At 41.2% G+C, this 12,919-nt stretch overlaps 1 protein-coding gene and 1 long non-coding RNA gene across 4 annotated transcripts in view; one reads left to right on the top strand and one right to left on the bottom strand.

Moving 5' to 3' along the window:
• LOC106505430 (uncharacterized) overlaps positions 1–3,608 on the top strand; it is a 101,039-nt gene extending 97,431 nt beyond the window's left edge. For 2 of the 3 annotated variants that reach the window (XR_014821172.1, XR_014821173.1), the window contains one exon: positions 1,173–2,892. This is a non-coding gene — a long non-coding RNA (uncharacterized LOC106505430). Of the gene's footprint in view, positions 1–1,172 lie in introns of all 3 variants that reach the window. The other variant, XR_014821171.1, reaches the window with a different exon arrangement.
• A 1,256-nt stretch (positions 3,609–4,864) lies between these two features.
• KRT27 (keratin 27) lies at positions 4,865–10,231 on the bottom strand. Its single transcript, NM_001244622.1, is given in 8 exon segments — positions 4,865–5,178; positions 5,297–5,346; positions 5,838–6,055; positions 7,584–7,709; positions 7,795–7,956; positions 8,237–8,393; positions 9,028–9,110; positions 9,734–10,231. Coding segments are annotated over 8 exon segments (1,383 nt in total). The 5' UTR covers positions 10,178–10,231; the 3' UTR covers positions 4,865–5,035.
• Between the last annotated feature and the right edge of the window lie 2,688 nt (positions 10,232–12,919).

Below are 12,919 nucleotides of genomic sequence, written 5' to 3'. Positions count from 1 at the left end.
TGTAGTGACTTGGTCAAAATGTTAACCTTTTGCCCATGTTTCCCATGAATAAAACAAAGAGAAAAACAGGAGCCCGTCATCAGTATAATAGTTTGTAAGTCTTGAGTTACTTGGATAAGAGGTATCATGAGACTGCAAAGTGTTATTAACCTAATCTACTTATCTCTAGATAGTTTATAAATACTAATTAACCTATAATCTTTGGCGTAGTAAGTTAAACATATATTATTAAAATCATTTTGGAGATGAGTTGGCCCTGAAGCTAGGTAGCAATACAGATCATGAAGCATTTCTGTAACAGGGCTGGAATGTATGACGCTTGACTCAATGAAACATTGTTATCTATTTACTCATAAGAGCAAATCTCGATTTTTCTTTTTTTTTTTTTTAATGGCTGCACCCATGACATATGCACGTTCCCAGCCAGGAACTGAATCTGAGCTGTGGCTGCAACCAGAATAGGATTCCTAACCCACTGTACCAGAGTGGGAACTCCTTGAGTTCTTTAAATCATAGATTGCCTCCAAACCCATAATTACTACAAGAGTTTAGCTGTGCTTTTCTGGAAGTGGGAAGTAGAGTTGCCTGATTCTCTAGGCCTTTTCTATCTCTCTATTTCTTTCCTGGCAGTGGTTATTTTATTCATAGTTTGAAACACATATTCAGCTACATCTCATGATCATTTCTTGAGACTCCATTGGGTATTAGAACATTCATTATACAACCTGCATATTTTCGGTTGCATGTTGTTGGTACAATGTGCAAGTCGTAGGTACTCAAAAATAACTGACTTGCAAACTTTAAGTTATGCCTTGTTAATGTCTGCTTATCTCAGGATAAAGTTTTTCCTTATGTAATCTTATTCTAATTGTCCCCCTGATAAATGTGGTGCTGAGCTTCAAATGTGCTTTGATATCTTTTGCTGTTGTTTCAAATTCACATTCTACATTTCTTGAACATGAATGAGATTTGTTTTGTTGGTAGATTCCCAGTTTTTTTCTGAGAATTAGATTTTAATGTGCTAATTCCTTCCACAAAATGACTTCCCTGGTTTGTTTGGAAAGTAGACTTCTGACAACTGCTTAATTTCAGACTGATTGGAGTTAGAATGCACTTAGTAGTTGTTTGTTTGTTTGTTTTAATCCCTCCTCTCTCTCTTTTTCTTTTTTTAGTGGCTGCATCCATGGCATAGGAAGTTCCCAGGCCGTGGATTGAATTCCAGCCATAGCTGTGACCTACCCTGCAGCTGCAGCAATGCTGGATTCTGTAACCCACTGTGCCTAGGGGAAGGAGATGAAACTGGTGCCTCCAAAGCAACTTCAGCAGCTGCCACTGGATTCTTAACCCATTGCACGACAGCGGAAACTCCTTAAATCCCTTCTCTTGACAGGGGTCCATTTTTGTTCTTTTTACGTGTGGATATCCAATTTTCCCAACACCATTTGTTAATGAAACTATTTTTTCTCAATTATGTGTCCTTAGCTCCCTTGGCAAAGATCAATTGACTGTATATGTGTGGCTTTAGTTCTGGGCTCTCTATCCTGTTCCATTGGTCTGTGTCTGTCTTTATAGCAGTACCATACTGCCTTTTTTTTTTTTTTTAATTTTATGGAATATGGTTGACTTGCAAAGTTATGTTAATTTCAGGCATACAACAAAGTAAAGCAGTTATACATATACATATATCCATTCCTTTTCATATTTTTTCCCCATGTAGGTTATCGAGTAAATTTCCCTGTGCTATACAGCCATACTGCTTTTAGCCATAGCAGTAAAATAAATGACAGAACATACAATTATCATTTAACCATTTTTAAGTGTGCAATTCAGGGCTGTTAAATACACTGATAATGTTGTACCCCCACTATCCATCTCCATAACTTCTTACACATATTTCTCAAAAATAACTCCTATTTCTTTCTCCTCTCAGCCCCTGGCAACCACCCTTCTGCTTTCTGTCCCTTTCATTTTGTCTAGCCTAATTGGAATCAGGTATGTTGTACAGTATTGGCCTTTTTGTGACTGGCTTATTTCACTTAGCAAAATGTCCTCAAAGTTCGTCCACATTGTAGCATATGTTAGAATTTCCTTCCTTTTTAAGGCCAAATAATATTTCATTGTATGTATGTGCCACACTGTACTGATCCATTTATATGTTGATGGGCACTTGGGCTGCTTTCAGGTTTTAGTTATTGTGACCAATGTTTTGTTTTGTTTTGTTTTTCTTTTTTAATTTTTTGTCTTTTTTGTCTTTTCAGGGCATATGGAGGTTCCCAGGCTAGGGATCAAATCGGAGCTACCGCTGCTGGCCTACACCACAGCCACAGCAACGCCAGATCCGAGCCAAATCTGCGATCTACACCACAGCTCATGGCAATGCTGGATCCTTAACCCACTGAGTGAGGTCAGGGATCGAACCCTCAACCTCATGGTCCCTAGTGGGATTCGTTTCCGCTGCACCATGACGGGAACCCCTGTTGTGACTAATGTTGCTGGGAACATGGCTATGCAAATATCTCTTCAAGACCCTGCTTTTAATTCTTTTGGGTATTTTCCCAGAAGTGGAATTGCTGGATCATATAATACTTCTATTTTTAATTATTTAGGGAACTGCCATTCTGTTTTCTGCCTCAGCTGTACCGCTTTACATTCCCACCAACAGGGTACAAGTGTTCTAATTTCTCCACATCCTCACCAATACTTGCTATTTTCTGTGTTTTTGATAGTAGCCACTCTCATGGGTATGAGATGGTATCTTGCTGCAGTTTTGATTTGCATTTCCCTAGTGATGAGTGAAGTTGAGCCTGTTTTCATGGGTTATTGGCCATTTGTATATCTTCCATAATGTTTTAATCATTGTACATTAAATATAGTAATATATTTTGAAATGAGGATGTGTGCCAGCTCCGGGTTTGTTCTTTCTCAAAATCTCTTTGGCTATTAAGAGTCTTTGTGTTTCCCTATGAATTTTAGGATTTTTTTTCTATTTCTATAAAAAATGCCATTGGGATTTTGATAGAGATTGTTGGAATCTGTAGATCATGTTGGTAGTATGGACATTTTAACAATATTAATTTTTTCCAATCTGTGAGCATGGATGTTTTTTCATTTATTTGTGTCTATTTTAATTTCTTTCATTAATGTTTCTTAGTTTTCGGTGTACCAGTCTTTTATTTCTTTGGTTAAATTTGTTCCAAAGTATTTTATTCTTTTTGATGCTATTGTAAATGCGATTGCTTAATTTTTTTTTTGATATTTTGTTAGTATGTAGAAATGCAACTGATTTTTTATTTTTTAACAATCTGATTTTATTTTTGTTTATTTATTTGTTTATATGTTTGTTTATTTATTTATTGTCTTTTTAGGACCACACCTGCCACATACAGAAGTTCCCAGGCTAGGGGTTGAATTGGAGCTGCAGCTGCCAGCCTATACCACAGCCACAGCAATGCCAGATCCTAGTTGCATCTGCAACCTATACCATAGCTCATGGCAATGCCGGATTCTTAACCCACTGAACAGGGCCAGGTATTGAACCCACATCCTCATGGATACTAGTCAGTTTGTTACAGCTGAGCCACAACAGGAATTCCTGCAACTGATTTTTTTTTAAATGTTGATTTTGTATCCTGCAACTTAACACACTGAACCACAAGAGTACTCCTAATTCTTCTTTAAATGGTAGAATTCACCAGGAAACCACCTAGTCCTAGGCTTTTCTTTGGTGAGATGTTCATGATTAATCAATTCGGTCTCCTAACTCATTATTACTCTCTTCACATTTTCTATTTCTTCATGATTCAGTCTTGGTAGGTGGTATATTTCTAGGAATTTATTAGTTTCTCCAAGATTATCCAGTTTGTTGGCATATAACTGTTCTAATATTCTCTTATGATCCTTTGTATTTCAGGCATCAGTTGTAATGTCTCCTCTTTATTTATAATTTTACTTGAGTCCTCTCTCTTTTTCTCTTGTTAAAGATTTGTCAATTTTTTAAAACAACTCTTACTTTTGTTGATCTTTTCTATTGTCGTTCTAGTCTCTATTTATTTCTGATTCTTCAACTAAAAACCTTTTTTTTTTTTTTTTTTTTCATGGCTGCACCCAGGGCATATATGGAAGTTCCCAGGCCAGGGATTGAGTCTGAGCCACAGCTGTGACCTATGCCACAGCTGCAGCAATGCTGGATCCTTTAACCCAGTGCTCTGGGCTGGGGATCAAACCTGCACCTCTTTTGCCATCTGAGCCGCTGCAGTGGGATTCCTAACCTCCTGCACCACAGCAGGAGCTTTCGGTCCTTCAATTCTTTATTTCCACTTCTATGAGTACATTGCACTCAGCAGATGGATTTTTTTTTATTCTCATTGCTGATGTTTAGTGTGTACTCAACAAGTATTTATTGAAGAAGGAAGGAAGGTCTAAAATTTTACCAAGATGTGAAAAAGACATGAACTAGTTTGCCTGTTAAATGTACTCCTAACTTGTGAAGACCACTGCATGAAAGAGAAGAGATTGAAAACAAATTCAGCTCCCACTGGGGGGTATATTTAAGTGCAGAGATTGGAGTTCCCGTCATGGTTCAGTGGTTAACGAATCCGACTAGGAACCATGAGGTTGCGGGTTCGATCCCTGCCCTTGCTCAGTGGGTTAACGATCCGGCGTTGCCGTGAGCTGTGGTGTAGGTTGCAGACGCGGCTCAGATCCCACGTTGCTGTGGCTCTGGCGTAGGCCGGTGGCTACAGCTCCGATTCGACCCCTAGCCTGGGAGTCTCCATACGCCTCGGGAGCGGCCCAAGAAATAGCGAAAAGACAAAAAAAAAAAAAAAAAAAAAAAAAAGCAGAGATTGACCAGAACCAGTGAGGATGGCTTGCAACAGGAAGAACTTTTATTGAAACACCACCACAGAGAAAGCCAAAGAAATGTTGTTACTACTCTAAAAATAATTTGTTTTAGTTAATTGTAAGAAAAGCGGAAAGACAGGAGGGCCTTATTTAGGAAGCTAGCTTTGATTTGATATTTTCATCCTTTTGGGGCTCAGGAAGGCACCCGTGGTTCGCTCTTCATGGTGCTGGCTTTGGTGGACTTCTCTTCCATAGCGTGGACTCTAGATGCGAGAGCTTTGCCACGAGGATCTATTTCTTCAACAATTGTTTTAACCATGATAGTTTTGGAGGAATCTAAAATGACACATATGAATTGTGAGAATTTATCACATTCACAAGGGGGAAAATAATTAACTCATCATCTGACACATAGACAAGTAAACACCTAATGCTCATCCCAGCTTTTGTTTACCTTTTATCTGATTTCCTGGTCCTCCGTAGCCTTTTGATTTAACGCAAGAGCTGTAGAAATATAAAGTTTGTACTAATTATCTCACTCTGTGTTTTGCTGAGGAAACGGAGTAAAGACGAATGATTTAAGATGGGAGATGGTTGGATTTTTAACACTAGAAGGGGTTTAGGTAATAAGCATGACCCAGATCACAGATACATTGTACTTGATTTCAAAAACATCTTTTTTTTTTTTTTTTTTTTTTTGACTTTTTAGGACTGCGCTTGCAGCATATGGAGGTTCCCAGGCTAGGGGTTGAAATGGAGCTGCAGCTGCCAGCCGATACCACAGCCACAGCAATGCCGGATCCCAGCTGCATCTTCAGCCTACATCACAGCTCATGGCAACACCGGATCCTTAACCCCTCAAGAGAGGCCAGGGATGGAACCCTCATCCTCAGAGACACTTTGTTGGGTTCTTAACCTGCCAAGCCACAGTGAGAACTCCACCAAAAAACTTTAATAACCTTAAAATAGTTTTCTCAATGGAAATAATACTTAACCCATCCTCTCCATCTATCAGGAGGCAGTAGGTCTCAATTTCTTTTTCCAGGTGGACCTTGATGTCCAGGAGCTGCTCGTACTCCAGTTTCTGGCCCTCGGTCTCAGTCCTGACCTGGTGCAGCTGCTCCTCCAGGGCCCCGATCTGAGCCTGGATCTGGGCCAGCTGCGCACAGTAGTTGCCCTCCGTCTCGCTCAAGGAGCACTCCAGGGAGTGTTTCTGTGGATCCATAAGACATGGTTTAGTAGAAAAACATCACAGTGTGTTTTTAGGATACAGCAAAGCACTTAAGAGATATTTAAGAGCTATCCTTACGTAATAGTCATATGCACCTGAAAGCTTCCTCCTGTTCAGTATCAGTGGTTGCCCTTATTAGATGTCATGGTATTTTTTTTTTAATTGAAGTATAGTTGATTTACAACATCATGTTAATTTCTGCTGTACAGCAAAGTAATTAAGTTATATGTATACCTTTAAAAAAATTCTTTTCTATGATGGTTTATCTCGGGATATTGCATATAGCTCCCAGCCCTATAGAGCAGGATCCTGTTGTTTATCCGTTCTATATGTAACAGTTTGCATCTGCTAACCCCAAACCCCCAGTCCATCCCTACTCCCCCCATCCTCCAGATAGTTTTAGTCTATTTGAAAATAACACAGTTGGTGGTGAATGCTACTCATATCCACAGGAGGGTTAGAAAAGTGTGGGTGTTTTTGCTTAGGGTGCAGTCTAAAGATCTGCCCCCTGTTATATAGCCTGTGCTCGTAGAGTGGCACGATTTGCCACTTTTTCCAGTAATAAAAGTCCCCCTACACTTCGCTCCCTCGTTTGTAATCACGTGACAGCCTTGTCTCATGAGGATAATAGTTCTTCTATTGAAAAGCAATCCTCTAGTGAGCTGCATAAACTTTCCAGAAGTAGAATGACCCCAAGAAAAGAATGATCTTTTTAGGTTTTAACCCATTCAGTTCATTGGCTCGGGAAGTCAAATGGGTTTAGATAGGGTTTCTCCCACAGCTGGGTGCTTGCTGTCGTGGAATGAAGATGAGAGTGTCTTACCCTTTTATTTGCAAGAAATTTGCATACATGTATAGCTTCTCCTGAAGCCTGATTAGCTGTAGGGGAAAAAGTATACTTGGGAGTTAGAAAATGTGGAGAGAAGTTCTGGTTCCTTCGAATCCAACTGTGGGACTCTTGAAACATTGCTTAACTTTGTATCTCAGATTCTTCTCTTGGAAATAATGACATTAATTATAAAATCTGCTCTGCCCAAGCCCCAGGGTTATTGTGGACTCACGTGGGTGAAAGTGCTGGGCAAACCCTTAATGAGAAAGGTTATTATCCTCATCGTGCATATCTTGCTTTATAGGCAACCTTCATGCTTCTATTTTGTTTATGCCACTTAAAAAGGAACCTGTCAGTGCTCTAATTAAGTGGCCAAGAGCTAGAAGCAAAGGTATTTTTGCACCTCATGGACAGTGATTTTTGATCTTTTGACTTGGGAGGGCAAAAATTATTTTCGAGTACCTCAAAACCATTGTTAATTTCCAATGTTTCACAATTATTAGCATATTGGTATAATTCCCAGGCAAAAAGGATTCTGTTGTGAAAAAGGAAAGTATGTTTTATTTGGAGCATAATAATGAGAGGATAAAAATAAAAGTTAATATCAAGTGGCAGGAAATTCAGTTTTTTCTCAACTTGCAAAGCAAATCTTTTTTTTTGGGGGGGCGAATATTCACTTACCATCGCTAAAAGGGACTGAAATTCAATCTCCAGAGTTTGAAGAGTCCGTTTCATCTCAGTCAGTTCATTTCGAGCTGAAGTGGTGGCGCCAGCATCGTCAGAAATCTGCTGCTGCAGCGAAGCGCTCTGAAGACGTTCGGAGTCTTGTTAGGGCGAGGCTTGCCTCAGCACCCGGTGCCACTGTGGCAGCGCGCCCTGACCCTCCTTTTACCTTTTCATTGAACCAGGCTTCCGCATCCCTGCGGTTCTGCTCGGCCAGGGCTTCGTACTCCGCCCGCATGTTATTCAGCAGAACCGTGAGGTCCACACCGGGCGCCGCGTTCATCTCCACGTTCACGTTGCCTCCTGCTGCGCACTGCAGCGCCTTCATTTCCTGAAAGAAATGTGTTTAACCAAGTTGGGATCTGAATGTTTTTAAAGGAGGCAGTCAGACACGACCCATATGGTTAGAAACTTCTGTTAGGGTTTTTTGATTTGGGTACGGGGGTGGGGTGAATAGAATTATTTCAAACAATCTAAGCCATATGGAGAAATTGACAAGCTCCTTCTTGAATGTTGATTCGAGATGTTCGATTTGCCATCTGAAATGCATTTTTAAATGTTGGGAGGAAGGCAGGCTGTGAAATGGGGGAAGCGGGGAGGAGAGCATCTACCTCCTCGTGATTCTTCTTGAGGTAAGCCAGCTCCTCGCTCAGGGTCTCCAGCTGAATCTCTAAGTCGGTCCTGCACAGGGTCAGCTCGTCCAGCACCCGGCGCAGACCGCTGATGTCCGCGTCCACGCCCTGGTGGAGGGCCTGTTCGTTTTCAAACCTTCGAAAAGTATTTGAGACCTTCATCACATTCGTCCTCCCTTTTTAGGTCATTCTAAAACTCGAAACTAAGCTTTCAAGTCAAACTGTTAAAATACACTCAAACCTTCAGGTAGATCATGCATAATACAGAAAATAAATTTCTTTGACATAAGAGAATGGGAATACTCAAAATTCTCTTTCCAAGGATCTTGACACTCATTTGTGTCAATCCCCCAATTTCCCAATAAAATACACAATCCAGCTAGTCATTTTTCTTTGTGTATTTGTTTTGTTTTTTAGGGCTGCAGTTTCAGCATATGGAAGCTCCCAGGCCAGGGGTGGAATTGGAGCCACAGCCAGGGCGGATTGGAGCCACATCTGCAATTTGTACCCAAGCTTGTGGCAAGGCTGCATCCTTAACCCACTGAGGCAGGCCAGGGATTGAATTGGCATCCTCATGGACTCTATGTTATCTTGGTAACCTGCTGAGCCACAGTGGGAACTCCATATAATCCAGCTAGTCATTCTAGTATGCATTTGGTTTAAAACAAAGAAACCAAAACAAAGAATTGAGCTAACCTCAAATAGCCTAAATAAAAGAGAGAAATGCTTAGGTGACTTTTTTTTTTTGGTTTCTTTTTAGCTCCACTTACTTTAGTCTGAAGTCATCAGCTGTGAGTCTTGCATTATCATTCTGCAGGACAATGCTGGCATTACTTGCTGTTGCAGAAATTATCTGATAAATGGAGAGTTAGTTAAGAATGAGAAAATATTTTTTAAAAATTCGATTTCATTGAAATAAAGCCTACTATGAAATTAATATTTTTTGGAATCTGTCTCCAATAATCAGACGATTCTTGAAATGGAAAATTTAAGTACTGCCTCTTGTACTCTCCACTCACTCATTAAAAAAACTCTTTGTATGGAAAAGCTTATACATTTATAGCTGGAAAACATGGAGCAGTGTTTGATATTTTAATACAATTAAAACATAAACATGCATCCTCATGCCAGATGATGGGTGAGCCATGTTCGAGGATTAGAATTTTCATGTAAATTATTTTAATTTTAATTTAATTTATTTATTTTTGGCAGGGCTCAAGACACGTGGAAGTTCCCCAGCCAGGGAGCAAACCCTTGCCACAGCAGGGACCCAAGCCACAGGAGTGACCACAGCCAGATCGTTAACGGGTTGAGCCACTGGGGAATAAAAATATGAATTATTTTAAAATATTAATAAATAAACTACTGAAAATTAGAAGCTGAGAGCAAAGCCTTGCTGTCTGTGATAGCTTATGCACACGTGTGTGGCTCATAACCCTTACTGAGTGTTAACCTTCCTGACAGGACCTCTCTTACCTGGTTCCTAAGGTCGTCAATTATCGGGAAGTATCTACTGTAGTCGTGATCAAGACCGCGGCAAGAACCGGGTCCAAATTTCTCATACCAGCCCTTGATCTTCTGCTCCAGGTCGGCGTTGGCCTCCTCCAGGGCGCGCACGTTGTCCAGGTAGGAGGCCAGGCGGTCATTGAGGTTCTGCATGGTCACCTTCTCGTTGCCGGAAAGGAGGCCGTGTTCATTCCCGGTGAAGGCAGCACAGGAAGCACTTCCTCCGCCCAGCCCCGCGCCATAGCCTCCAGCCGATGAGCTGCCCCCAAAGGCGCACGAGAAACTGCTTCCAAAGCCTGGCACACCGCATGCGCTGCCAACGCCAAAGCCCGCTCCCCCACTGGAGAGCCGCCCAGAGCCTGCTCCCCCGCAAGAACCGAGGCGTCTGGATGCAGGAGAAAAACGCACAGACATGGTGTCCGGACTGCCGCGCTTGGCCCTAGAGTGCAGCTCCGATGGCAAGTGTCCTCCTCAAACGGTGTCGTTTGCCTTTAAATACACATCATCAGGGTGTTTCCTGATGAACTCTGCTACCCATAGCAAAGTGGTGTCTGCCAGCTCACCATGAGTTATTCGTAATTAAGTGGTTTTTTTCCTCTTAGATTGATGCCTTTACCTTACTGTGTCCATTTCTGTAGGTGGAGAGTTACCTTGGGGTTATTTGTTATCTGAAATGGGCAAGGGAGGCGTATTATCAGGATTATTATCGTGATGCATTTCAAATGTAGAATGAGTAATCCTTGGTGTCTTCCAGGCTTTAGGACTATAAAATTCCTATAAGAATAAAAACAAGTGTGGCATTCCTGTTGCGGTGCAGCGGAAACAAATCTGACTAATATCCCTGAGGATGTGGGTTCGTTTGATCCTTGGCCTCGCTCAGTGGGTTGGGGATCCAGCATTGCTGTGAGCTGTGGTGTAGGTCACAGACCAGGCTCGGATCCCGTGTTGCTGTGGCTGTGGTGTAGACTGGCAGCTGTAGCTCGGATTCGACCCCTAGCCTGGGAACTTCTGTGTGCCGTGGGTGTGGCCCTAAAAAGCAAAAAAGTAAAAAAAAAAAAAAAGGAATAAAAAAGTGCGATAAACAAATTTCTTTTTCCTTTGCTCAAACCAACAACACTGCATTTTCTCCAGTAAGGGAGCCGTCATAGTCCTGGATTTCTATGGATAATCACGATTCTTCTTTGGGATATAGTGAACCTGATTTCAAGACCATGGGTTCATGGTAGAAGGTGCTACATGAAAATTCAGGGATTAAGTGGACTCTTTTTTGGAGGCAGAAAGTCTTCCCTTGATCCTTATCCCTCCTGGGTTACTGTTCCATCTTCATTAGTTTTCTGTCTAAGCTCTGTTACTAACCAGGTTAAGTAACAGTATTGGTTAACCTCTCTGGGCCTCAGCTTCCTCATCTGTAAAATGAGGGGACTAGGTTGTGGCCTGTATGTTCCCTTTCTATTCCTTTCTCTCTCTCTTTTTTTTTTTTTTTTTTTTTTTGGCCACGCCTGCAGCGCATGTGGATGTTCCTGGGCCAGGGACTGAACTTGAGCCATAGCCGTGATATCATCGCTGGATCCTTTACCTGCCGAGCCACCAGGGAATTCCTTCCTTTTCTTTTCTTTCTCTCTTTTTTTTTTTTTTTTTGTCTTTTTGTTGTTATTGTTGTTGTTGTTGTTGCTATTTCTTGGGCCGCTCCCTTGGCATATGGAGGTTCCCAGGCTAGGGGTTGAATCGGAGCTGTAGCCACGGCCTACGCCAGAGCCACAGCAACGCGGGATCCCAGCCGCGTCTGCAACCTACACCACAGCTCACGGCAACGCCGGATCGTTCGTTAACCCACTGAGCAAGGGCAGGGATCGAACCCGCAACCTCATGGTTCCTAGTCGGATTCGTTAACCACTGCACCACGACGGGAACTCCTCCTTCCTTTTCTAGTTCTAGATTTCTTGTGTTTTTACATTTCTTCCTTTCATTACTTCTAGAAAAAATTACTACATTCACTTCCTTCACGTTTTACTTCCTACTCACTCCTGGATTTTGGTCCCACCATGTTACTAAAATTTATCTCGCAGAGTTTGCTGATGACCCCGCATCTCCAATCCAGTCATCATTTTTCATATTTCTTCTCCTGTACCCTCTTGGACACATAATGAGACTGACTACCCCAGTCTTAACTGAGTTTCAAACAATTGCTTTCTGAGAATATAGCCCATCTCTGTTTGCTCCTTTTCTTTCTTCCACTCATAGCTTCTGAAAGAGTGGTCTACATGTTGACATGCTTCACAATTCTGTACTGGGTGCTTTTTTTTCCCCCTACCCATTGGCAAGTGCACTCATTTTTGTGGTTTTGGCTCTCTGTGAATTGCTTCTTTTTCTTTTTTTATTATAGTTGATTTACAACAATGTTCTGTCAATTTCTGTTGTATAGCAAAGTGACCCAGTTATGCATATATATATATATATATATATATATATACACATTCTTTTTCTCGAATTATCCTCCATCATGTTCCATCACAAGTGATTAGATATAGTTCCCTGTTCTATATAGCAGGATCTCATTGCTTATCCACTTCAAATAATGGTTCCTAAATATGCATCTTTAACGATGGCTTTTTCCCCCTTCTAGACACCTACCTCATTATGCTTATCAGACGTTTCTACTTGGATGTTCTGTCAGTGCATTGATCTCAACATTCAATCCCCTTGTCATCACACTTTGATCTTTTACGTCTTTGTTATTTGTTGGTGGAATAACTCAATCCTGAGTCATCTCATGATGATTGAGAAAAAATTTAATTGCTGCATTTTCTACCAGCTCTATCCAGTAAGCTCACTAGGTCCTATAGAATCTACTTCTGCCGTTTCTCTTGAAGCATTTTTCTCTTATTGCTTGTTACCATCATTTTTTCCAGGTCAATTATTAGATCCTTAATTGGATTTTTTGGTGTCAAGATCAGTAGGCAGGTCAGGAGGCCAAGGTAGAAGGACAGCAGCATTCCTGCCATTGAAAGAACATGGGCTCTTGAATCAGATCTATCAGCATTTATAAATCAGTTTTGCCATTTTCTATTTGTGGCACTAATGAAAAGTTCATTCTCTTTGAGCCTTGCTTTTTCTTTTCTTTCTTTCTTCTTTTTTTTTTTTTGGTCTTTTGTCTTT

Source organism: Sus scrofa, chromosome 12 (assembly GCF_054392235.1).
Source record: "Sus scrofa isolate SSC_HxYL_T2T_F1_AM1 chromosome 12, Sscrofa_HxYL_maternal_Yorkshire_Landrace_v2.0, whole genome shotgun sequence".
NCBI classification, from domain to species: Eukaryota; Metazoa; Chordata; class Mammalia; order Artiodactyla; family Suidae; genus Sus; species Sus scrofa.
Note: the sequence above shows the minus strand (reverse complement) of the source record. Positions and strands in the feature narration are given on the sequence as shown.